The sequence below is a fragment of the Lontra canadensis genome, unplaced genomic scaffold (assembly GCF_010015895.1).
Source record: "Lontra canadensis isolate GAN:19392208 unplaced genomic scaffold, GSC_riverotter_1.0 scaffold8, whole genome shotgun sequence".
Lineage (NCBI taxonomy): Eukaryota > Metazoa > Chordata > Mammalia > Carnivora > Mustelidae > Lontra > Lontra canadensis.
In genome coordinates this window covers 17,510,575-17,535,243 of record NW_022631002.1, presented here as the reverse complement: position 1 = coordinate 17,535,243, position 24,669 = coordinate 17,510,575, and the positions used below count along the sequence as shown (strand labels likewise).

The 24,669-nt window shown below is 45.5% G+C and overlaps 2 protein-coding genes and 1 long non-coding RNA gene across 11 annotated transcripts in view; 2 read left to right on the top strand and 1 right to left on the bottom strand.

Annotated features, from left to right (window-relative positions):
• Positions 1–5,941, top strand: part of DUS2 (dihydrouridine synthase 2) — a 51,210-nt gene extending 45,269 nt beyond the window's left edge. For 4 of the 8 annotated variants that reach the window (XM_032854137.1, XM_032854136.1, XM_032854138.1 and 1 more), the window contains 5 exons: positions 1,578–1,699; positions 2,956–3,105; positions 3,851–3,938; positions 5,084–5,157; positions 5,388–5,941. In XM_032854137.1, the coding sequence (XP_032710028.1) occupies positions 1,578–1,699; positions 2,956–3,105; positions 3,851–3,938; positions 5,084–5,157; positions 5,388–5,625 (672 nt within the window). In that variant the 3' untranslated portion in view covers positions 5,626–5,941. The remainder of the gene's footprint in view (positions 1–1,577; positions 1,700–2,955; positions 3,106–3,850; positions 3,939–5,083; positions 5,158–5,387) is intronic. The other 4 variants (XM_032854134.1, XM_032854133.1, XM_032854135.1 and 1 more) reach the window with 1 other exon arrangement.
• On the bottom strand, positions 121–21,880 carry LOC116865731. Its single transcript, XR_004382257.1, has 3 exons — positions 21,805–21,880; positions 9,062–9,064; positions 121–150 (listed from the first exon to the last, which is right to left on the bottom strand). It is a non-coding gene; the product is annotated as an uncharacterized LOC116865731 (long non-coding RNA).
• Positions 10,829–24,669, top strand: part of NFATC3 (nuclear factor of activated T cells 3) — a 130,346-nt gene continuing 116,505 nt past the window's right edge. The window contains exon 1 of one of the 2 annotated variants that reach the window (XM_032854125.1): positions 10,829–11,552. In XM_032854125.1, the coding sequence (XP_032710016.1) occupies positions 11,450–11,552 (103 nt within the window). In that variant the 5' untranslated portion in view covers positions 10,829–11,449. The remainder of the gene's footprint in view (positions 11,553–24,669) is intronic. The other variant, XM_032854124.1, reaches the window with a different exon arrangement.

Here is a 24,669-nt window from a genome sequence, read left to right as displayed (position 1 = left end):
ACAAGTAGGCAGAGAGGCAGGCAGAGAGAGAGGAAGGGAAGCAGGCTCCCTGCTGAGCAGAGAGCCTGATGCGGGGCTCGATCCCAGGAACCTGAGATCATGACCTGAGCTGAAGGCAGAGGCTTAACCCACTGAGCCACCCAGGTGCCCCTAGTCAGTGGACTTCTAATTCTTTGGTGTGTTGGGCCTGAGCAGAGAGTCCAGCCCTCATCCTCTTCAATACTGGGGCTCACACCCTTCTGGGAGATCAAGAGCTTCTCAGATCCTCAGACTGCCCATACCCTCTTGAGGCCCTGGCCATGCCTATGGTTGCTGTGGCCACCATGGCCTATGGGTATCCCCAGGACTGTGCAAGCTGGCAATGGTAGGAGGCCCTGAGGCTTCTGTCCAGAGATAGGCAGTTTCTATTCTAGAGCCTCCCCTGCTTGATGCTACAGCCCTCATTCCCTGGGTTTCACATGTCCTGTTGGGCAGATTGGTGACTACTGGGCTCTCCCATACTCTGGGCCAGCCAGAGACAAAGGGGGGGTTGCCTTAGCCCAGGCCACCTGTCTGGCTCTTGCAGCTGGCTGGCACATCTGTAGCAGGGAAGATACACTCAGCACTGCTCCCTGTGAAAGGTGATGTTATCATTCCTACTTAGTGTGTCCTTTGGCAGCTCCTCAAGAGCTGTTGTCCTGGAGGAAAGGAGTGGCTTACAAGCAAAGGCAGGGCTGCTTCTGGTCCAGCCAGGTGCCTTCTGTCCCTGACAAGCTGAATCAAGCCCTTCCCACTAGCTGGGGCTTGCCAGCAGATCGCTGCTTTGTCTTCTTCATGTCATACTGCCTTCCCAGGTGCTGAAGACATAGGCCTAGGTGGGGATATTAGAAGGGTATAGAGGGTGAGGGCTGGGAGGGTATTCTAGAGGGCCAGGGCATCTCTCACCCAGGGCTTTCCTATCTGCCCCAGCCAGGCAGAGCTTCTAGTGTGCTTCTCTGTGCAGTCAGCTTGCCTCCCTGAGCCTGCATTTGTCAGGAGTAGTGGTAACAGCTGCACCTCATGCTTGTGAGACTTGTGAAACTCAATGAGGGGACAAGTCACATGTGAACATGATTGGTAGATGGTGCTGTGCTTTCCCATGCAGGTGGGATGTTGGAGACAGGTTATTTAAGATGTGGGCAAGGAAGGTATCCACTGTGTATAGAAACAGAAGAATCTTGTCCCTATCCTGATGTGGCTCCTGCCACCCCAGAATCTGACTTGCTCCCTGTCCTTGCCCTGGAAGAGCAGCAAGTCCTCCGTGGTAGCCTGTGGTGGCTGAAGCAGGAGGTGCTCCCTACATATCTGGACATCCTTTGGCCTGTCTGGTTGAGCATGCTCCTAACCCTGGATCTCAGCTGTGACTCTTGAGCTTTGTACTGCTCGCTGGAGGAGTAGATGGCCAGGATGGAGGTGGTTTTCCTTATGGGCTCACAGTGCCCCAACTGCAGGCACACCTCTGCTGTCCCCTTGGAGCCCCTTTCTCTGCCATCAGGGCATAGCTCAGGCCTCAGAGCCTGCCTGGGCAGCAAGTGGGCTCATGCTGCTTCTTCCCTCAGGCCATACAGTATGAGAACCACTACACCAACACCAAGTACTGCTTGTGCCAGATGCTACGAGAACAGTTGGAGTCGCCCCAGGGAAGGTTGCTCCATGCTGCCCAGTCTTCCCAGGAAATTTGGTGAGAGGGGCAATGGCTATCCGTCATTCCTTGCAGACATTGCCAGGCTTGACTATGAGCCCTAAACTGACTGTCTGGGACCAAGGATGCAGCTTCTGGAGGTGGATGTATAGGAGTGGGGTTGTGGTACAGTTTCACCTCACAGAAGAGGAAACTTAACGAAGCTTTGGAACTTTCCATCCCTGGACTGACCTCACAGCAGAATTTGGGGAAGTAGAATGCTGGTAGGATGGAGGAATATGGGGGCTGGGCTTGGGAATTCTGGAGGAAAGGGCTTTCATGGTAAAAGATCTGTCACATACTAGACCCAATGCTCAGGAGGTGGAGGTTGTAGAATTGAGCCCTTGGCCTGAGCCTGTGCCCTCAACCCATAACTGCAGTCTGGGAAGCTCCCCCTTGGTCCCCTGCATTTGGTGTAGATCCTCACAACCTGGCCTGGTACCTATTCCTCTGGCTCCCTGTCTGCTTGTCTGTTTTCCCAGCTCCACATCTGTGCTCATGCTGGGTCTTCTGCCTGAATGCTCTTTCCTCCTCCCTCCTTAGAGAAACTTTCCTAAACCACACTTGTGCCCAGGTACCCAACCTCATGAATATGCTTTAGCCTTCAAGATGCTTGCTAGAAGGGAAAAGAGTTGTCAGAACTCTCTTCCCAAACCTGGGCTTGCGGTGTTGTTTCTGTCCCTACCCCACATAGCTTAACTAGCTTGACTTGGGTATCTTGTGAGTCTGAGAGAAAGAGTATAACTCTGTAGTTCTGGGTGGTACCTCAGTTTAGGCTAGGCCTAACTACTTGTGGCTCGGGCAGGAAGTGGGGAACCACTTAGTGGTCGTGGCCTCTGTCTCTTCCTCCCTTGGGCCCACATGAGGATGGGGCTGTGTATAACCCAGGCACTTGTTCAGTGTAGGTCAGTTCGCTCACTGCTGGCTGGGGACACTTGCCTGTGTTTTCTTCTTTGGAAGAGATGCTGGGCTCAGGTGGTAGAGGTGACCTTTATAGCCTTTTCCACCCAGCCCAGCCTGCCCTCCAGTGTCCAGCCTCAGAGGCTCACACTCACACTCTGCCAGTCAAGGCTGATCCCAGGGGTAGGTAAGGGAACCTCCTGATGGCTAGGTCTCAGTGGTGTTTTCGTGTGTGGGGGAGGGGGCAGGAGGGTGGGGTGGTCATTTCTCAGCGGTGAGACCCTGGGCTCTTGCAGTAGTTTCCTGGATGCTGGGTCCACTAAGGGGTTTGCTATACTCTGCTTGTCTTTCCACAGTGAGGCCTTTGGCCTTGGTGCCTTCTACGAGGAGATGACACGAGAGCTAAATGCCCGGCGGGCTGAACTCTTGGCCAGAACCCCAGAGGCTGCGGTGGAGCCAGCTGAAGACACCTCTGGTGTCATTAAGATGGCTGTCAAGTTTGACCGGTAGGTCTCCAGGTTGGCCTCTGCTTGGCCAGGGCCCATGGCCTTAGCTGGCTGATTGCTATACATGGTTAATGTCAAGTTCAGGGATCACAGGTCTTCTTCGTTTGGATCCTTGTTCTCATTTTTCAGCATCCCAAAGAAGGCAGTTTGGGGAAGATGGTTCCTAAAGGGCAGGCAGCACTGTCAGGGGTGTTGTCCTGGGGTGACCAAACTTCTTTTTTTGATTCGCCTTGTCCCACAACTCAGGGGACATAATAAGGGTGGGTACTGAGCTAGATCCCAGACCACTGCTTGGCCACCTATGTTCCCAACCCCCACCGGATCCCTCTGGCTTGTCTTGAGAGGCAAAGTGGATCTTCTTCTTCTTCTTCTTTTTTTTAAGTAAGCTCCACACTGGGCATGGAGCCCATCGGGGTACCTGAACTCATAACCCTGAGATCGTGACCTGAGCTGAGATCAACAGTTAGGACACTTAATCAGCTGAGCCACCCAGGCTCCCCTGGACTTTCATTTTTTACTATTGAAAGTTGTTTTCCAGGCTAGAGTTCAGAGTGCTGGGAGTTCACTTTGTATCCTAGTTCCCCAAGCATGCTGAAGCCCATCTTCCCTTTAGGTAGAATCCAGATCCCACACCACTGGTGGGAGGACAGAAATGGGAGCTCAGGGGAATAAGTACAGGAGTCCTAAGGCAGCAACCTGGTGGTGATTGTGGGCAAGGCCTGACTCCTTCCCCTCCTTGCCCTAGGAGAGCATACTCACCCCAGATCACCCCCAAGATGTGCCTGCTGGAATGGTGCCGGAAGGAGAAGCTGGCGCAGCCTGTGTATGACACGGTGAGTTCTTGGCTGTGGCCTGCCCTGCATCCTGCTCTACAGTGCCTCCCACAGCCGGTGCCATCGCTCCCAGCATACCCATAGCTCGTACCCTGAATTCCAGACTGCTTGACTGAGGCTGGCTTTGCCCTCCGTGGACATGGCAGTGGTTGCTGGTGGCCTGACTGTTGCTGATGTGATAGTTCCTTCCCTGTGACAGTGGGCTTATTGTCAAATTCTGACCACTTTCATAAAATTGAACTTGAGACCTACGTAAGGGGGCTGCTTGGGCCAGTCTCTGCCGGTGGTATTGCTTAGATCAGGAAAACTTCTCTGGAAAGGACCAGGTGGCTTACTTAGGAAGGATGCTCAAACCTAAGTTAGACAGACATGTGTCTGGACCAGGACTCAGCCAGTAGGGCTCAGAATTGGGCCCCCGACCTGAGACCCCATGGTGGAAACTTTAAGACAGTCTTGCTTCATCTCCTTTGGTCCCCATGGCCATGCCTTATTTAGGGTGCTCTGTCTCTTTGGACTAGCCTTCTTACCTCTGATCTCCTTCCAGGACTTGTGTCCCCCTCTTCCAGAGTGACTTTTCCAGAACAAATCTGCCCTCTGCCTTCCTGCTCAAGTCTCCTCTCCTCAGTGCCTTTGGGGTCAAGCCCTAGCACCTCAGCACAGAGCGCAAGGCTCCCCACATGTCTTTCTGCTTCCTGTCTCATCCACTCAGCTCTTTGTCCAGCCGTATCACCTGGTTGTTCTGCCAAGTGTACCTTCTCTGCCCCATCCTTGACCCCTCTTACCCCTTTGCCATCTGGCGAATTTCTCCTCATTTTGTGTGACCTGGCCCATCCAAATGTTAGTAGGAGCAGGATCCAGAGTCACGCGCTGCTAAGGGCTCTGATGGCCCTTGGCTTAGGTACGTGATTGACCTCCTGACACACTGGAGTGTCATTGTCTGGTTATGTGTCTGCCTTTCTTCCTCGGCAGACGCACCAGGCACTTCTCCTGGGGAGGACCATGTGATACGGGTGGCCTTCATTTAACTTCGGTGGGAGGTATTTCCCTTTTTCTGTCTTCCACATGGTCCTAGCAGGTGAGCCCCAGGACTCATTCCTCTTGCCCCCATGCAGCCATCCCTATTTCCTTTCCTCTCTTTGCACCAGGTTCAGCGCCCCCTGGATCGCCTTTTCTGCTCTGTCGTGACTGTTGCTGAGCAAAAGTACCAGTCTACCTTGTGGTGAGTTGGGATGGAGGGCTTGGGACAAAGGGCCTGAACTGAGCCTTGGCCGAAGAGGGTTTGGGGAGGATGGTGTACCTGGGCAGTGGATATCCCCGGGCGAATACCCGCTTCCTCGGTCTTGTTAGAATCTTTGCCAAGGGTTTATAGAGTCAGGCCTGTCCAGCCTCTTGCCCTGCAACCAGCCTACCTACCTACGTGCCTTATTGTCCCATGCCTCATCTGCCCAGGGACAAGTCTAAGAAATTGGCGGAGCAGGCTGCGGCCATCGTCTGTCTGCGGAGCCGGGGCCTCCCTGAGGGTCGCCTGGGCGAGGAGAGCCCCTCCTGGCACAAGCGCAAGCGGGAGGCCATTGACCAAGACCCTGAGGGTTCCAGAAATCAGGAGCACACGGTGCCTGGGGAGCTGTGCAAGAAGCTCTTTGTGGCCTTGGGAAGTGGTGAAGAGAGCCCCCTGGGAGGCTGGTGAGCATTGTCCCTACCTGGGTCACCTGCTTCAGGAGCCTGGCCGTAAGATGTCTATGGGTGCAGACCATGAACCAGATGCCATCGGACGATTCTCTGACTGTTCATGGCAGGAGTTACGACGTCCTGACCTGGGCTGTCAGCCTGGAGCACAGGCTAAAGGGTGCCTAGGGTGCACATCTCCCTTGGTGGGTCTGAGTAGCAAGGCCGAGTTCCCAGTGACCTCAGTGTTTTCTTTGAAAACAGGAGCTTTTCAGGTGGTGCCTCCTCAACCTGACATTGATACAGTGCAATAAAGATCCCCCCACCCTTCCCCACAGCTGGCTGCTTTAGCCTTGGGCATCTTCACACACAGACACAGGGCCTGGCGTAATTATTCTACTTCCATCCTCTGTGCGGAGTTGGAGTTCCCTAAAGCATATCCTTCTGGGTCTGCGTGGAAGTGGAAGGGGTATCATCTTGAATGCACACAGGACTTGGGATGAGCCAGGAAGGCCCAAGAAGCCCATTCTACTGATGGCAAACCTGAGGTACTGCCCATCAGTGAATTTTCATGATGAGATGTGCTATAGAACCTGGGGGACAATTAGGGTATCTGGTGCTCCCGGAAGGGACCAGCTCAGGTGAGTGTGGGGGGCCCTGGGTTTGACCCCTAGCTAGCTGGAGCCCAGACCTGATGAGGTCTCTGCTCCAGACAGGGGACACTGAGGACACACGTTGCTGATGCCAGCAGTTTAGGGCCCTCACAATTGCCCACCCACGCCACTGCCTGCCACCAGCCCCCACTATCCCACTTGGGCCGGAAGGAAGTGGCAGATTCTCTTTAATTTCCTCTTGGCAGTGAGAAGCAAACAAACGGCTACCACATCTCATGGGGCCTCCCCCTCTTACTGGGAGGGGCGTTCTGACCAAAGGTCCCTGCCCTGCACCACCCCCGCTTCCTCCACTGTAAACACACTACTTCTCCTCCCCTTTTCCAAGTTCTTTGGGGAGGAGCGTTCCCCTCCAGGCCAAGGCTATGTTTCTCTTCTGTCGCTGGGGTCAGGCCCCTGTGCTAGGCTGCTGGCCCCGGTGGACCGAATGAAAGATCAGGCATGTGAGGCCTCCGTCTCAGTCCCTGAACCGCCCTTCCCCTCACACTTGTTCTTCTGTATGCAGATAAGGATACCGCACTACCAGCTGCCTCCCAGAGCCCATTGCTGTCTGACCTTGGGAAAGTCACTTCTAGCTCTCTTTGGGCCTGAGGGCCCTCAGAGGAGAGGGAGATCAGCTGCTCTCTGCTTGCAGGAGGCTGGCTGGAGGATAAATAGGCCTGTGATTGGGGCACTGTGTGGCTAATGGGGTCACTTCATGCTGGGGCTGCCCTAGCTTCCTAGACTAGCGCTCCAAGAGAAGGGACCCCACCCAGGAGACAGCTGAGGCTTGGTCCAGTCTCAGCCATCAAGCTTTAGGCACAATTTCTGTCTGATTTTTCTCACAAAAAAACTGTCTCAGTTAAAATGCCTCCTTTCCTTAGATCCCAACTGGAACAGGGCAGACAGGGTGGCCCTAGTGGACCCCTGGGCATCCTGAACTAGTCAGAGCTTGTGGAAGGACCCTGTGCTAGCCAAATACCAAGTCTTAAGATCCACTTCTGTGGGGTTGGGCTGTACCGCCTTTTCTCCCACCAGTGTACTTTCCCTGGGGAAGCCCCTTCTCTGGTGGGGTTAGGTTTATTTCTGGATTTTGGGGAAGGAGAGGCAGGGTGAAGCTCAGCTGTTAAGATAGAGGCTAGAAAAATAAAAAGAGAGGCTGGAATATGGGAAGTTAGAGGGCCAAGGAAAAGCACTGGGGAGAGGGTCATTGACAGGGGAGCAGGTGGAAAGGGGCTCCTGTGCATTTCATAACTAAGGATATCTGGCCAAGATCCCAAGTATATCCCAGGTATATGTTGGCTTTCAAATGGTCTCATGTTAGCATACCTGAGAGAGGCCTGCCCTGCTCTCAGTGACCTGCACAAGTCTGGGACCGACTGGGAGGGCCCAGTCAGGTCTGAAAGCTCTTCTCATTGTTCTCACCATGCCCACCTTAAATTTAGGACACTTAGATGCCCAAAGCCCTCTATGGGCCAGTGTCTATAATACGTATTCATCCATTCCAGCCACCTAGACTGAAGACTTACTCATAGCTCATCACATTTTGGGGACACATGGTTTTGGGCATGAGAAGGAGGGATGACTAAAGCTGGAGGGGGTGGCACATCTTCCGAAGGCCACAGCAAGACTGGGCTTCGTGCACAGATGAGTGGGGAATCTTTTAACCCTGCACACTTAGTTCTTTCCAGGTGTCAGTCCTGCTCAGAACCCTTCCGTGGCTCTCCACTGCCCTCTGGATCAAGTCCAAACTTCTCAGGCTAGTATCTGAGGACAAAGTGCTGACCCTGTCTTCTCAGCCCTCTGTGCTGACCTCAGCAACCAACGTTTTTCAGTTGTAGTTGGCCGTTATTGCTTCTGCCCAGCTTGGGAGCTGCTCAAGGGCAGTTCTTGTGGCCGCTATGGCCAGCCTTGGTGTGGGTGTGGGGAGCAGGCACAAAAGAACAATCAGACAAGCTTGTTGAATGGGATATGTGGCATGGAAAGAAAGAAGTTTTCTAAACCCTGACTTTCCTCCAAGGCTCCTATTTCCCCTAATGTGGAACAAAAGGTGCTAGGCTGGGCTAAGCTAAGCTGTACCATCCCATGGCTCAGAGGCCACAGGAGAGCCTTCAACACTGGGGGCTCAGGACCAGGCCTATGAAAGTAATGGCTTCCCCTAAATCTCAGGCTTGACTCACATTCACACAGGAGGGAGAGGAGTATACAGAAACCCACATAGTCCTTGTCCATCAGTCTGGGGTCCTATTTACTGCGGTAGTCCCCTGGCCACCTGGTTTCACAGGGCTCTCAGAAGGCTGGAGGCAGGTCAGATGGCTTACTGCCATTTACAAGAGCTTTTGAGTTGATAGGGGAGGTCCTGGCTGAGGAAAAGGGGTAGAGAGACCATGTGAGTGGGGTGGGCCTGCGTTCCAGCCTGCAGGGCTCTTAGCCATTGCTGCCTTTCTGACAAAGATGATAACACTTTTCCTGCAGTCAGTGCCCACCGTGGCTCCAGCCCTTATCCAGTTAGAGTTCTCAGTTTCCTCCAGACCAGAAACCTTCCTAAAACATAATCCCTTCTGAGTGTTCTCCAGCTGCACAGTGGTTGGGGTACACAGATGGATTGCACAGATGCACAGATGTATGCATTTGGAGAATGGGTGAATTTTTAAAGCCATCTCTAGCTTCTGTGTGTGGTCCCTTCCCAGTGGTGGGACTGATAGGTCCAGAATCTATCTCTTGCATTCCCCCTGGCCTGGCTAGTTGAGTCCCTGGTTTGGAGGGCAGAGGGGATGGATAAAGGTCTGTTTCCTCAATCCAGATGACAACCTAGGGAAGTATTTTGGGGAGCGGTCTAGGCAGGGGGACCACAACATATCCTGAAATTGCTCATTAGGATATTTCAACCACACAGTGCTGATTACTCCCTCTCTTTGACCCCTGTTATTTTCTTGTGTCCCTAACCTCCCCCTTTGCCAGAATTCTGAATATGTAAGTTGCTTTCAATCCTTTCATGGCTCCCTACTGGTCTCAAGATAAAGTCTAGATACTTTGCAGTGGACTGTTGCTCTCTGCCCATTCATCTGGCCTTACCTTCGGCTTCTGCTGAGTGCCAGTGCTTTCTGATTTCTAAGTTTTTTAAATCTGTTATCTGCCTGGATTATCTTCCTCACCTCTCAATCATCTTTCCAGTTCCTACTTAGTCCTTTGGAAGCCCTGCAACCCCAGGGGATTATGAATCTTCCTGGAGATCCTGGTACATTCCTAATTTCTTTGCACAGTGATTATAGAATTGCTGGCCTCCTTTCCCCCAACCCCTGAAGGGAGACCAATTTATCTCTGCTTCCCTAGGTCCAGCTCAGGTATGTGTACAGAGCTCGGGGCAGGAAAGATTTTCTGACCTCAGGGATGAACCTATCCAAGATGAGCATCTCATCTACTCTGGACATTACCTGTCCTGACCCAAGGCCTAGTTAGGCCTACCCTAGGGCTCCCTGGTAGCTTGGGCTTTAGTCCATATTTTGAGACCTTTCTTTTCTTTAAGATTTTATTTGTTTGACAGAGAGAGAGAGATCACAAGCAGGCAGAGAGGCAGGCAGAAAGAGGGGGAAGCAGGCTCCCCACCGAGCAGAGAGCCCGATGCTGGGCCTGGGCCGGATCCCAGGACCCTGAGATCATGACTTGAGCTGAAGGTAGAAGCTTTAATCCACTGAGCCACCCAGGTGCCCCATATTTTGAGACCTTTCTATAAAGCATTCCACTTTGTCCTCTTCACCTTTTTGTGGGTGAGTGCCTGGGCCCTTGCACCTGCACCCAAGCGTCTGAGACCTAGTGCCCTGGGTTCCTGCGGCAACTTGCTTCTAGAGATACTATGCCCTGTGGGGCCTGGAGCTAGGGAAGTAGCTCACTGCCACTTCTCCCAGCTTCCAGTCCACACGGTCTTGAAGGAGCCCTAAGTAAACAAGCGAGGCTCAGCGTCCCTTGGCACGGCCTCCACCCCAGGCCCAGGAGGAGGCATCCTTGGTCTCACGGGGAGACAAGCCCGCTGGGGAGGGACCGAGAGCGAAAAACAGTTCTTCAGACACGGTGTCACTTCCTCTCCACTAACAACCACCCAGTTTGGGTAGTGGGTCTTCTCGCTTTCACGGATGTGCACCGGGATGCTGAGGTCACCGAGCCCGTGAGTGGTGCGAGTTCACCACCGGTTTTTTGGATCAATTGGCTTCGACTTCCAGCCATGGACCGACCTTGCCCATGGGGCTTTGCCGAGGCCTCGAATGCGCCGGCTGTCCTCCAGAGAGCAGCTGCCAGCTGGTAGGGACAGACAAAGGCACTGCCACCCGGCGTGGGCCCCGCCCCGAAGGGGTGGGTCTGCATTGTTGAGGAGCTGAGACTCGGGACTCCTCCGGCTGCTGCGCAGGTTTCCTCCGACTCCGCCTCATTCTAGCTGAAGGCTCGGCCCAGCCCTGCTATCCCTAGACTCCACCATTAGGGTTGGGGTGGCAGGATGAGTGCGTGAGTGGCGTTCACGTAACCCTCTCCGGCCCTGACACCTTCCCCAAACCTAGCCATCAGAGCAACATTTCGGCCGCCGATCACCAAACCCATAACCCCACTCGACGTGAGCTCTGCCCAATAAGGAAAGGGATCTTCGATTGGCGGGTGGATTAGATTGCACTCAAATCCAATTAGAGGGCCCTGGTTTAGAAGTTGAGGAGAGAATAGCGGCCGAACTACAACTCCCAGGAGGTAGTGGGGCTATCCAACGCTCTTTGTGCACGTGACTTCCTTCTCCCGGGGAGGGAATCACGCGGTAGGCCGGTGAGGGGGCGGAGCCTTTGGGCAGCTGTGGCTCCAGTGACCTATGGGCAGCACGGTGTCTGGGCGCGCAGTAGGGGGCGGGGTTAGGCGTGCTACACTGCGCGGCAGCGCGCTGGCGGAGGCGGCTGTTGTGGGGCGGAGAGTATCTGCTAAGGTGGCCGTGGCGGCTTAGGCACCAGCGACAGACTGTGGCGGCGGCTCCTGGCGCGGCTAGCTTTCGAGTTTGGAACGGAACGCTCGGTGTCACGGTCCCCGCCCGGAAACTTTGCCGCGGAGCCGCGACCTCCTGGCCCGCGCGGCCCGGCATGAAGCGGCGCTGAAGAGCTGCCGCCTCCGCCGCCTCCGTCGCCGCCGCCGCCAGAGGAGGAGCCGCAAGCACCCTGGGCCACGCCGATGACTACTGCAAACTGTGGCGCCCACGACGAGCTCGACTTCAAACTCGTCTTCGGCGAGGACGGGGCGCCGGCGCCGCCGCCCTCGGGCTCGCGGCCTGCAGGTGGGTGCCGGGCGGGGCGGGACTGGAGAGCGTCCCTTCCTCTCTTGGTTCGCACGAGCTCGCCCGTTCCCTGTACCTTGGTTGTCCTGGGATTGGTAACACCGTGTGTGCATGTTTGTGTGTTTGTGCGTGCGGTGAGTGAAGAGCGGATTTAAGTTGCTGAAGAGGCCGGTGGGTCGCAGCGACGTGGAAGTGGCCGCGGGCTTGGCTGGAGGCGAACTAGTGGGGAACTCGACTCCGGGACGCCTGTGGCCAGTGGACGCCTGCGGTTTGGAGGCCGAGGGTCGGGGCCGTTGCCCAAGTGGCGTCTGGTTGTCGCTGCTTTGCCAGCGTGGTGCAGAGAAAAAGCTGTCCCCGTGAAGTGTAAGCGCGTTTGGCTTTTCATCTATCCCAGGTTTTTAACATTTGTTGTTTTTGTTGTTGTTGTTAGGTGCACATTCTTGAGGTGTAGGAGTTCTCAAAAATTCGTGCATATGTCTGCTTAAATCTACTTTGTTGGGAGAGTAATGCCATCGCGTTAACAACACTTGTGCAAGTTTATGGCCCACATGTAATTCGAAGAGGAATTATAACGGGACTTTTCTGAAAACTGGATTTCTTTTCTTGAGCAAAATGTTTCGGAATATTAAAAAAAGTGGGGTGCCTTCTTCATAATTCTAGAAAGTTCTGGAAGTGAATTTTTGTTTCAATCAAAACCTCACCTCAGAAGATGTTTTAGAGGAGATGGTGAATTGGGAAGGTTGGGCACCATAATGCTTGGAGGTCAGACCAATCAGGAAATAGAAACAGGATGGCTGGGGACTTAGAGCTCTCAAGTGACCTGGTTTGGAATAGTGTGGTTCATTAAGTTCAGTTTCCCTATTGCATATGCAGGCGAACTTCAAAAGAGAGATGGATAAGATTAATCTCTATTCTTTCTGGGTATTAGTTGAATTACTTCATGATGATATTGATGTTCCACAGACTTTTCTGTAGCATTGCATTGAAATACATATCTGAACGTGAAAGCCAAAGGATTTTTTGGACAGTATTTGTCTTATCAGCCCTTTTAGTCTTTATACGTTGTCTTTTTCAACATAGTAACTTACAGTAGTTATTTCTTGCCTGAGTTTATTTCAGTTCCACTGACTGAGCACCTGTTACCTTGAAGACACTGTTAGGTACTTTGTAGTGTTGTGTTGGACGCAAAAGAGGACTGAGGCCCCTCAAGGAGCTTGGGAAATGGGAGGGGGGGGACACATAACCCAAATAATTATGCCCCTGCGCAGACTGAGTGGTGGTATGTGTTACCACATAGGTAGCAATGGAAAAAGGGGAATTTGTGGAGAGAGTAGCACTGAATTTTGTGTTTAGATTATTGGGATTTAATAAGGTAAAAAACCATTTTAATGAGTATTTTTATTATAAAGAAGATAAACAGTTGATGATCTCCGCAGACTTTTTTTGAGCACAGACTTGATTAGGGCATGTTATATACCAAATTCATGATCAATAAAGGAGTATCCTCGTGTAAGTAGGAATTGTATGTACATCCAAAATATTGGATAACATTTAAGAGCTATGAAAACAGCTTTTTAAGAAATGATTTTTGCCATAAAACCCCAAAAACCATTTTGGTATTAAAATGGATCTGGGAGGAGTTAAGGTTTGAAACTTGACCTGTACCTGAAATTCCCAAATTTAAACTTGAGCAGTTTTATTTGATAAAAAGTTCACTTTAAAATATTGTGGTAGCTGTTTTTTTTAAAGCCCCCCCCCTTTCCACCTTAAGGTGAAATATACATGACATACCCATTTTAAAGTGAGCAATTCAGTGATATTTAGTGCATTGACAGTGTTGTGCAACCTCTTCTATCTAGTTCCAAAACATTTTCAACACTGCAGAAGGAAACCCCAAACCTATTTTAAGTAGTTGTTCCTCATTCTCCCTTGTTCCCTCCCACTCCCTGGCCTCCCAGTCCCTAATCTGGGATTTGTTTGTGTGGATTTACCAATTCTGGGTATTTCATGTAAATGGACTCATACAAAAGTGTTTGACTTCTTTCACTTAGCATAGTAGTTCACGGTTCATCCATGTTGTAGAATATGTCATTACTTTATTCGTTTATATGGCTGAGTAATATTCTATTGTATACATACCCCAGTTTATCCATTCCTCCATTGATGGACATTTGGACCTTTGGTTATTGTGAATAGTGCTGCTGTGAATACATAGCAGCTAATTTAAAAATTCTCCTGAGAAGGATGTGTTATATGTTCAAAATTACTTTATATATTATATGTCATATGTTCACAAAATTAGTTTTCATTTTAGTAAGCATAATGATGAGTGTGTAGTTTGAAGATTTTATTTATTTACTTGATAGAGAGAGAATGCCAAAGCAGTGTGAGGGTGAGGGAGAGGAGAAGCAGGCTCTCTGGGAGCCAGATAGGGGGCTCGATCTCAGGATACAGAGATCGTGACCTGAACTGAAGGCTGTCACTTAACCAACTAAGCCACCAAGGTGCTGCTATGTATGTGTAGTTTGAGGGAACAAGTAGATTAACTGACATGCTCTTAGGATGGTAAAATGCAGTAAAATGAGACATAAGAATAAAATTGCTTGGCAGAGGGCACCCGGGTGGCTCAGTTGCTTAAGTGACTGCCTTCAGCTCAGGTCATGATCCTGGAGTCCTGGGATCAAGTCCCGCATCAGGCTCCCTGCTTGGCAGGGAGTCTTCTTCTTCCTCTGACCCTCCCTCTTCTCATGCTCGCTCTCTCTCAAATAAATTAAAATAAAATAAAATAAAATAAAATAAAATAAATTGCTTGGCAAAATTAAGGTTGGTATGGGGTTATATCAGTGTGTTTACATGTTTATGGATTCACTTCCTTACTGGATGGAAGGTTTCATGAAGGCGGGGATAGTGTCTGTATCGTGTTCGTAGTTGTATGATTGGTGCCTAGCATAGTGCCTTTAACATAAGTGGGCACCCAGTATGTGTTGAATTAATGAATAAATATTGCTTAAGTTTTCAGTCAGTGCTAACTTTTTTTGTGGTAGAGGAAATTAATGAGACTTTTTTCAGTTCTTTGGCTTTTAGTGGTCAATCCCATCAGACAGCAGATCTTGGTAATTTGGGACTGAAGGTTTTCCATCTCTTTGAGGGTTTGGTTTGTATTACATGTAAATTTCCATACGGAAGATTTTTGAAAAATATTTGGAGGAAGGGATAATGGATAGGAACTGAGGATAAGTGGAGGAGCTGAATTTAGAGAATGTTCTAAGAGCAAGCTTGTTAAAGTACAAATTAGATGTTTTGATACTTGATAATGTTGGATACATTTATGACAGGTTTTTTTTTAAGATTTTATTTATTTATTTGACTGAGAGACAGCTAGAGCGGGAACATAAAAGTGGGAGAGGGAGAAGCAGGCTTCCTGCTGAGCAAGGTGCCTATCAACGTGGCTCGATCCCAAGGATCCTGGGATCATGACCTGAGCCAAAGGCAGATGCTTAATGACTAAGCCACCCAGATGACCCTATGACTGAGTTGTTGTTTTTTTTTTAAGATTTTTTTTATTTATTTGATAAACAGAGACCACAAGTAGTCAGTCAGAGAGGCAGGCAGAGAGAGAGGAGGAAGCAGGCTCCCCGCCAAGCAGAGAGCCCGATGCGGGGCTCGATCCCAGGATCCCGAGACCACGACCCGAGCCTAAGGCAGAGGCTTTAACCCCCCCTAGCCACCCACGTGCCCCCCATAACTGAGTTTTTAAGATTATTGCTTAGTGAGTTGTTTTGAGATTTTTCCATTAAAGAAAATTTAAGACCCTGGAGTCCTTAGCTATGAGGACAGTGCTGGTTTTGATTTTTTTTTTCAATTAAAAATGAATCAAACTATTCTATTTTAAATTTTCTTTTACTTAATGCCTTGCTTCAAGATGAAGATAAACTTCAATAGTAAATAGAAAATTTTAAATTGGTTAGTGTTTAATGCATTTCACTAACATTATTTGCCATTATAAAGGGCAGCTTCTGGTGCTATATTTGAAGGTACTGATTGTGTATCTCTAATTTAGCTTGATGTTATACTAATCTTTTCAAATTCAAAGTTTGACTCTCAGGGTTGGTCTATTCTTAAATATTGACTTTCTAGTCCTGAATGAGAGTCACCGGGAGGAGTGTGTGCCATATACTAGCTGCATAATATCTATTGATGCTTTTTAAGAGGGGAGAAATATCTTAGATACAATATGCATTTTTTTGAGAAATTTGCTTTAGGATAAGATATGTGTAATTTTATTGGATATCACTTTATTACACAACATTTCCTACGTAAATCTGAGGAACTTTTCCAGGATGATTGTCAAAGCCTTTAATTTGTAGTGTCCTTTGTTTAGTGCTTGAAAATTTGATTCATGTGTTTTTTATAATTTGAGATAATTTTCTCACTTTACAGTTTTTATTGATAATTTTTACTCAAAGTTTTTGTTTTATCTGATGTTAAGTGAGATAATATATTTAAACTCTTAGCATAGTTTTTGGTCCAGTAGTGCTCATTAAGTGCTGATAGTTAACATTTCTTAACGCACACGTGTGGGCACGCACACACACACTGATAGGTTATTTTTTATTTCCTCTTTTTTCCTAGACCCTTTTCCTTGTGCTAAACTTAGACATGCAAGTGAGTAGGGACAGGTAGGAGATCCAGTTATTTAAACCTTGCTTAGAGAAATTGGAATATTTGTCTTAGACATTTTTATTTTATCTTAAAATATTATTCTTTTCAGTGTTAACCTCCTTTCTCATATTTTTCTAAATAAAAATACTGAAGGTCACTTGCTTTTATGTTTTTCTACTTTCTGGAATTAAACTGTTACTCCGTATGGTGTGAAGTTGGTTGATTTGCTAACCATACTAAGTATAATTGGATATTTAAATCAGTATGAAAAAAGGGAAGTTGCTTCTATGGTTTCCTGTAGAAATTTAATGGTGTGTTTGTATAGTGCATTAGGTAGTATATACGAGGAGAGGATTACTGCTGAGCCTTACTTTCATACCATAGGTCAACGTTTTTAGACTTGAATGCAGTGAGAATATGTATTTGGTGATTGAGTCGCTGACAAATATTTCAGTATTTCACTTGGAAGAATAATTTAATATTCTGTCTCTCTGACACTTCCTGATAGGGGTAGGTGCTCCTGGGGATATTAGCAGAATTTTGTGATGGAGCTTTCATATGTAATAGCATTGCTATACCTGCACTTTCTTAGGTTTTCCTGTTTGCCAATACAAAAGGGACATTTTGGCATATTTTTTAAATTTAGTAGAAGTAATACTGTAGTATTTATATTACGTGATATAAAAATTAAAACTTGGGTGTTATGTACATGGCCAAGCAATTGTGGGTATTGTAAGATCTGTATCTTCAGCATTTAAGGGCATTTAAGGTATTAATTTAATTTAATTTAATTGTAGGATCAGTTTATCGTTATGACTTGCCTTTCTGTGACAACCAGTAAACTTTGCCAATAATCGTATGTATTTTTAATGAGGGTATATCCCAAGCTCTGCTTTTGAGTTTTGCTCTTTATTTATTTTTTTCAGTAAAGTGTGATCATAAAGACATTTTTGGTAAGAAAATGTGAAATGTGTTTTTCTTTAAAGAATGTAATGAAGTACTGGTACATAAAATGGAAGCCTACTAAGAGAAGATAAGCAGTTGTGTTACTGATCGTGAACTTAATGCGTCCTTTACTTTCCGTATTAGTATTGAGTAGTTCGTGATTCAGTATGGTGATGTTTTATTTTAAATAAGAGGTGGGGTTGAGGAAGCCATAAGAAGGTGAAGTCAGTCGCATTACTCTTAAGAGTTAGGAAACCTGAGTAGGTTGAGCCTCATTTGATAGTAAGCTGCAGTTTGACTGCTCACAGCAGTAACATAAATACAAGAGGTGTTGTCTAAAGCTGTCCTGGTGGGTCAGGGGAGTAGACACAGCAGACTTGGCAGTAAGCCTGGCTTCTAAAACAAAATCCAAGTCATCAAATTTGCCCAGGCATGCCATATGAGGTTCAAGTAACAGTGGAATTTAAGAGGAGTGAGTTTGTTCATGGAAGCTTTTAGGAGAGTCACAAGCAAGAGTAAGCATTTTAACAGCCATAATTTTAACTCAAACATAGTATGGATCTGCATATATTTTAGCATTTCTGGTAATGTTTATATAATTATAATATAGAGCTCTCACCTGCTTGCCTGAATTCAGTAAACTTTAGAAGAGAGGAACAATTGGGCCTATAAGATTTAAGTAGTATGGTCTCTGAACTTTCTTTCTTTAAATTACTACCTGAAATATAATAATTGGGACAGTTATCCTTTGTGTAAAGGAACTACATGTCCTTGAAAGCCAGAAAATCTCTGGTAGACAGGAGAAGTAATTTTGAAGGCTCTGTTTTCCTACAAAATGTAAAGTTTGAATATGTTTTATGTTACAGAACCAGGTGATAGTTTTAATTTTTTAAAATTTTCAGTGTCTTAAAATAATTTTTATATTTCTAAATTCTGTGGTAAAAATTAAAAAAAAAATTTTTTTATTTTTTTGGGAGAGAGAAAACCAGTGATGGGGAGGGGCAAAGAGAGAGAGAGAGAGAGAAGCAGACTCCCTGCAGAGCAGGAGGCTCCACGTGTGTGATGAGGGGCTTGATCCCAGGATCTGAGATCATGACCTGAGTGGAACGCAGCCACTTAACTGACTGAGACATACCCTCTGTGGTAAATTTTTATCAGCTTTGCTGTTTATTTTAATTAGAAAAAAGGATTAAATGAGCTTTGAAATTAATATTGAGTAATAACTTTTCAGTATTGCATCATATGAAAAAATATTTCTAAAAACATTTTTTCCATGAAGGTAATTAATCATTGGCCAGAACACATTAATGGGCAGTTTGTGAGTTGTACTTAAATGTAAATATGTTTTAGTATTGTTTTTAAAAAGTTGTTAAATTAAAAATGACAAGGAAAAAAATGATATTCAAAAGTTGTTGAAGCTAAGTGGATCTGGCTGGCTCCCTCAAAGAGCATGTGACTCTTGATCTTGGGGCTGTGAGTTCGAGCCCTACCTTGGGTGTAGAGATTACTGAAATAAATAAACAAACTTAAAAAAAAAATTGTTGGGGGTGCTTGGGTGGCTCACTGGTTAAGCGCTGCCTTTGGCTCATGTACATTATATGACAATCATGTAATAGCTCCTGTAATGGTCTCAGGGTCCTGGGATTGAGCAGAACCCAACTCCCCTCCCCAGCAGGGAGTCTTCCCTCTGCCCCTCTCCCTACTCTGCTCGTGCGCCTACATGCTCTCTCTCTCTCTAATAAATACATAAAATCTTTTAAAAAATTGTTGATATTAGATGTTAGCTATATGGGAATTTACTGTAATATTTTCTGTGTTTTTGTGTATGTTTTAAAATTTCCATAATAGAAAGTTTAAAAAAATGACATTGAGAAACTCTTCAAGTTCCTTAAGGTGTTAGATTAGGATAGGAAAAATGGTTTTGTTTTTATTTTTGTTTTTGTTTTAATTAGAGAGTGAGAGAGTGTGCATGCGAGCACACAAGCAGGGGGGTGGGAGAAGCAGACTCCTGGCTGAGCAGGGAGCCCGACGTGGGACTCAATTCCAGGACCCTACATCATGACCTGAGCCAAAGGCAGATGCTTAACTAACAGAGTCACCCAGTTGTCCCAGAAAAATGTTTTAAAATAGCACTCTGAGGAGTGCCTGGGTGGTTTAGTTAAGTGTCCAGAGCTCAGGTCTGGATCTGGGGTCCTGAGTTCAAGCCCTGCAATTAGGCTCCTTGCGAGGTGTGGAACCTGCTTAGAACAACAACAAAATAAAATAGCATTATGAAGTTAATAGGATTTGCTGTTGCATGTAATTAAAAAAAAAAAAAAACTGGTTTAGCTGGGCACCTGGTAGGTTCAGTTAGTGATCTCCCTTCTGGGATCAGGCTCAGAGCTCAGCAGGGAGTCTGCTTCTCTCCTTCTGCCCCTCTGCCCTGCATGCTCAGGCGCTCTCTCTCTCAAATAAGTAAATAAAAATCTTTAAAAAAATAAACAAAAACTGGTTTAGCAAATAAACAATATAAAAATCAGCTGTGATATGTCTGATTTACAAAACCCATTTCTCTCTTTAATTAGTATTAGTAGTGGTATGGTGAGGTGAGTTAGTGTACAGAAATAAACAGTGAACTGATCTTTTGGTGTGCTTTCAAGTAGATATTTTTTAGGAATAAGCATTGGATTCTTGGTTCCAGCTCAGGTCATGATCTCATGGGTGTGATCAAACGCTGGAGACCTGGATGTGTGCACCAGACTCTGCTCAGGGGGAGTCTGCTGGAAGATTCTCTCCCTCTACCCATCTCCCCACTCACACTCTCTCAAATAAATAAATAAATATTTTTTTAAAAGTAGGTATTTAAAAATTTTTTTAAAGATTTTATCCGTTTATTTAGAAAGTGCACAGAGGGTGGAGCCTGAGGAGGGGCTTGGTCCCATGATTCCAAGACCCATGACCCCAGTGGAAATGAAGAGTTGGAGGCCCAACCAACAAGCCATACAGGTGTCCTGGTATTTCTTAATTTTTAAAAAGTTTTCTAACATTTTAGGGGTTAGAAAAATACACTTATTGCTTAGTAATTTAGGGACTTGATGATATTATTATTATTATTATTATTTTTTTTTTAATGGAGGCTCAGCATCTGAGACAGAGCTTGAACTCAACGATTCTGAGATTGAGACCTGAGCTGAGATCATTCATTAGTCACTTAACTGACTGAGCCACCCAGGCTCCCTGGGCTTGAAATTATTTTTGCAAATATTAATGTTCTATATTGCTTATATCCATCAGTCTAATATTTATTAAATATTATCAGTTCTCTTGAACTTTTTAGATTTATGATGAAATAAAACTAGAGAAGTTAGTCTTTTTTTTTTTCCCCCCCTAAAGATTTATTTATTTATTTGACAGACTTGCAAGAGAGGGAACACAAGCAGGGTGAGTAGGAGAGGGAGAAGCAGGCTTCCCACTGAGCAGGAAACCTGATGTGGGGCTCAATCCCAGGACCCTGGGATCATGACCTGAGCCGAAGGCAGATGCTTACCAACTGAGCAACCCAGGTGCCCCAAAATTTGTTCTTAATTTTAAGATTAGGTTATTTTTTTTTTTAAGATTTTATTTACTTATTTGAGAGAGAGAGAGAGAGATTGAGAGAGCCAGTGGGAGGAGGAGGGGCAGAGGGAGAAGCAGACTCCCAGTGGAGCAGGGAGCCCGGTGTGGGACTTCATCCCAGGACCCTAGGATCATGACCTGAGCCGAAGGCAGTCGCTTTACTGACTGAGCCACCCAGATACCCTGTTTGTTTTTTAAAGTAGGCTCTCTACCCAGTGTGGAATCCACCTGGGTCTTGAATTAGGATTCTGAACTGAGATCAAGAGTCACAGATTTAACCAACTGAGCCACCCAGGCACCCCAAGACTAGGTTTTTAATCCTGGTATGTAATTTATAGTGATTAACTCACAAAAATAATTGACATGTAAAGTTTTTTGATTTGTGAACATTTCAGAGCAAACAAGGTCTACGCCTTGACATTTGTGAGATCATATTGAATACTAAAGGAATATAAGTATTAAACTTGTCCTTTATAAATGGAAAGCCTTTGGGGAAAATACAGGAAGTTTCATCTAAATGTTATTTCCTCATTTTTTATTGCAATATACAAGTTTTAAGGAAACCTTGTATTTCCTCTGCTATTAATACTACTTCATGGTTTTCACCTCCTTTCAGTAAAGGATTTCAATAAAAATGACATTCAGGAAAAAAATGACATTCAGAAATTGTTGAAGCTAAATGATATATGAGGACTTCGTATTATTCTATCCTCTATGTTTGAAAACTTCATAATACAAAGTTTTGAAACTTTTTTGACCATAATGCAAAAAAAGTAAGAAATGCATTTTATGTTTCAACCTAGCACAGGCATATGTGTTTATACACAGAAAACTGAGATAGAAGTTTCAGTTAAAGCAGTATTTACATCTATTCTGTGACATAATCTTGACATTTTTTTTCCATTATATTAAAAAATTGTTCAGACCTTCAGTTTGAAAAACAGAGTTTTAGGAAATGGTTTCATAATACTGATTATATTAAAAACTGTTAGGTCATAGAGATGTTCTTGTTATTCAGGCCATATTTCCTTATGTCTTTAGTCTTTAATACATTTTTTAAAATTATTTTTTATTGGATTACTTTATTGCTATCTTTTATTGGGTTACTTGGTTGCTAAATTTTCTCGGTTCCTGAAAATGAGTTTATCTCCTCTTTTTCTCTGCTTTGTGACCCAACTCAAATCTTGGTCACCTCCTGTTTAGATTTATGAAATTTTCTCTTCAAATTTTATTCCCCCCAAATCAGTTTTGAACGTCACAGCCAAGTGGATCTTTGATTCTTGCTCCTTGATTCTATACCCTGTCTCCTCACTGGTCTTTCTCATTATGCTCTACCTATTTAATAATCCTCACTATGTTAGTAACAAGTTTATCGTCTTTAATTTTATTCATCTTTTTTCAGTGTCAGTTTGAAACCTTTTGCTCTACCTGAACTGCCTCTGCCTATCATATGGCCTTTCATAGTTTTTCTCTTCTGTGAGTCAGTTTATAAACACTATTTTGAGGTACTGCCGAGCTAGGTTTAGGTTTGTTATGGTTGTGTGACATTGCTAAAAATCACAGAATAGTTTTTGGCTAATAATCCTTTCATTTTATAATAGAGGATATTGAGGTTCAAGTTTATTTGCCAAGGGTCATTTAACCAGTTAGTTGCAAACAAAGACCCAGGACCTCTGACTCCTATTCCTTTGTTCTCTAAAAAGTAGCTTGATTTCTTCTTGAAAATTGTAGAGTTGTTTTTGCACAGCTTATAATTTTGATTGTTCTTGTAACTGTTCCTTTTTGTATTTGTGTTCTATTAGGTTTATAGACCTGTTTCTGTTCTATTAAATAAATAATTTAATTGAATACCTGTTATGTGTAAGGTATTTTTATGTATATTATCCTTAAGTTTTATGATAATGATTACTTCCTTTTTTTTTTTTTTAAAGATTTATTTGTTTTAGAGGGAGAGAAAGCGAGCTAGCAAGGGGTGGGTAGGTGGGCAGAAGAAGAGGGAGAGAGAGAACCTCAAGCAGACTCCCCGCTGAGCAGGATCCCACAACCCTGAGATCCTAACCCCAGCCTAAACCAAGAGCCAGATGCTTAACTGACTGAGCCACCCAGGTGCCCTTGTTTTATTAGTTCTGTTTTATACCTGAAGAAACAAATGTCGGGTTTTGACCATCTATAAAGTGGAAGATAGGGCATTTGAACCCTGATTTTGTTTATGTTGTTTTTGTTTTGTTTTATAGTAATCTCTACACCCAGCTTGGGCTCGGACTTACAACCTGAGATCAAGAGTCATATATTCTACCGACTGAGCCAGCCAGGCACCCAGGCCCTGTTTTTTTGTTTGTGTGTTTGTTTGTTTTGTTTTGTTTTGTTTTGTTTTGTTTTGTTTTGTTTTAGGCTCTTTCTACTATGTCTCTTGCCTCTCAGAAAGAGTTTAAGTACAGATATATTCAGGTTTTCCTTTTGTGAAACCAAGACTCATGATGAGCACATGGAATCAAAATATATGTGAGTTACTTGTGTGTTCCTGTGACTAGATTTTCTGTTTTTGGCTCAGAATGGCTGCTTGAGGGGTGATGCTTCTGCTCTTGCCTGTTCTAGAAATTTTTAAATGGTAGCAGTATTATAGCCAGGCCAATAGAAGGTACTGCACAGCTAACTGTACTAGGCCCGAATTTAGATGTTAGGCCTCTTTTCTTTGCTTCTTTGTGGATCTGGAGTTCCAGAGGTCATGCTGTTCTAGGTTTTCAGTAATGAGGCCTTGGCCTTTCTCTTTGACAAGTCACTCCCATGTTGTCTTGGTTAGGGTCTGGTGTGTGACCTTTGTAGGCTATTTTGCACTTATGATTTAAAATTTAAAGCATTTTTTGACTTGTCAGAATTGCTCTAAACCTAAATGAGGGAAAAGTTAAGAATTTAAAAAATGTGAAATTACTAGATAGGGGAGTTTTTTGTTGTTTGTTTTAAGTTAACATTTGCTTTCATATGTTCCAAAAGAAATGTATGTACTATTTATTTCTTTGGTTGAATTTTTTAAATTTTTATTTGTTTAAAGATTTTATTTACTTGACACACACAGAGAGAGCAAGCACAAGCAGAAAGAGCGGCAGGCAGCACTAAGCAAGGAGCCCTATGCGGGGCTTGATCCAAGGACCCTGGGATCATGACCTGAACCGAAGGCGGGTGCTTAACTGACTGAGCCACCCGGGTGCCCCTCTTTGGTTGAATTTAGATCTCAAGTAAAATTGATTTATGTCTATAGCTGATTAACACTGATGCAGTTTTTTTCTTGGATATTTTGGTCAGTTTGCTATCTGTTACCTACTCTTATCTCTCAAGATCAGTACTGCCATTTGGGCTTCTCTTTGTGTGCTACTTACTTCTTTTACACATACCCAGTTGTCTTTGAGCTTTACCAGAACTCTCCTTTTCAGCGCAAAGGCAAGAAAACTCTTTTGTTAGATTATCTAATAAATGTTGGCTCATTGCTATTTTTGAAACTTCATTGACTTTTTGTCATCTGATCGCTATTTGAAAGAAATAGTAATACTTGAAATTTTCTAGTTTAAACATATACAAAGTAGTTATATTTGGGGTTGATATATTTGGTAGGGGGAGGGAAAGAGATACAAACACGGCTACCCTTGGCTATTTTCTTTTTAAGAGCGAGGAAGAACTGTTCCAGAAGCCTACAGCAAACTTACTCTTTCATTTCATTGACCAAAATTGGGTTACATTCCCTTTCCTAAATTAGCCACTGGTAAAGACTGAGGGAATTATTCTTAGCCAGCCAGGCCCATCCCTTGGCCTGAGGATGTGGGTGACTTCCCCTGAAGCATATGGGTGCATGAGAGAAGAATAGATAGATAGGTGTGTGGAAAAAATGTATTAGGGAGGAAGGAGAGGATTGAGGAGTGGGGAG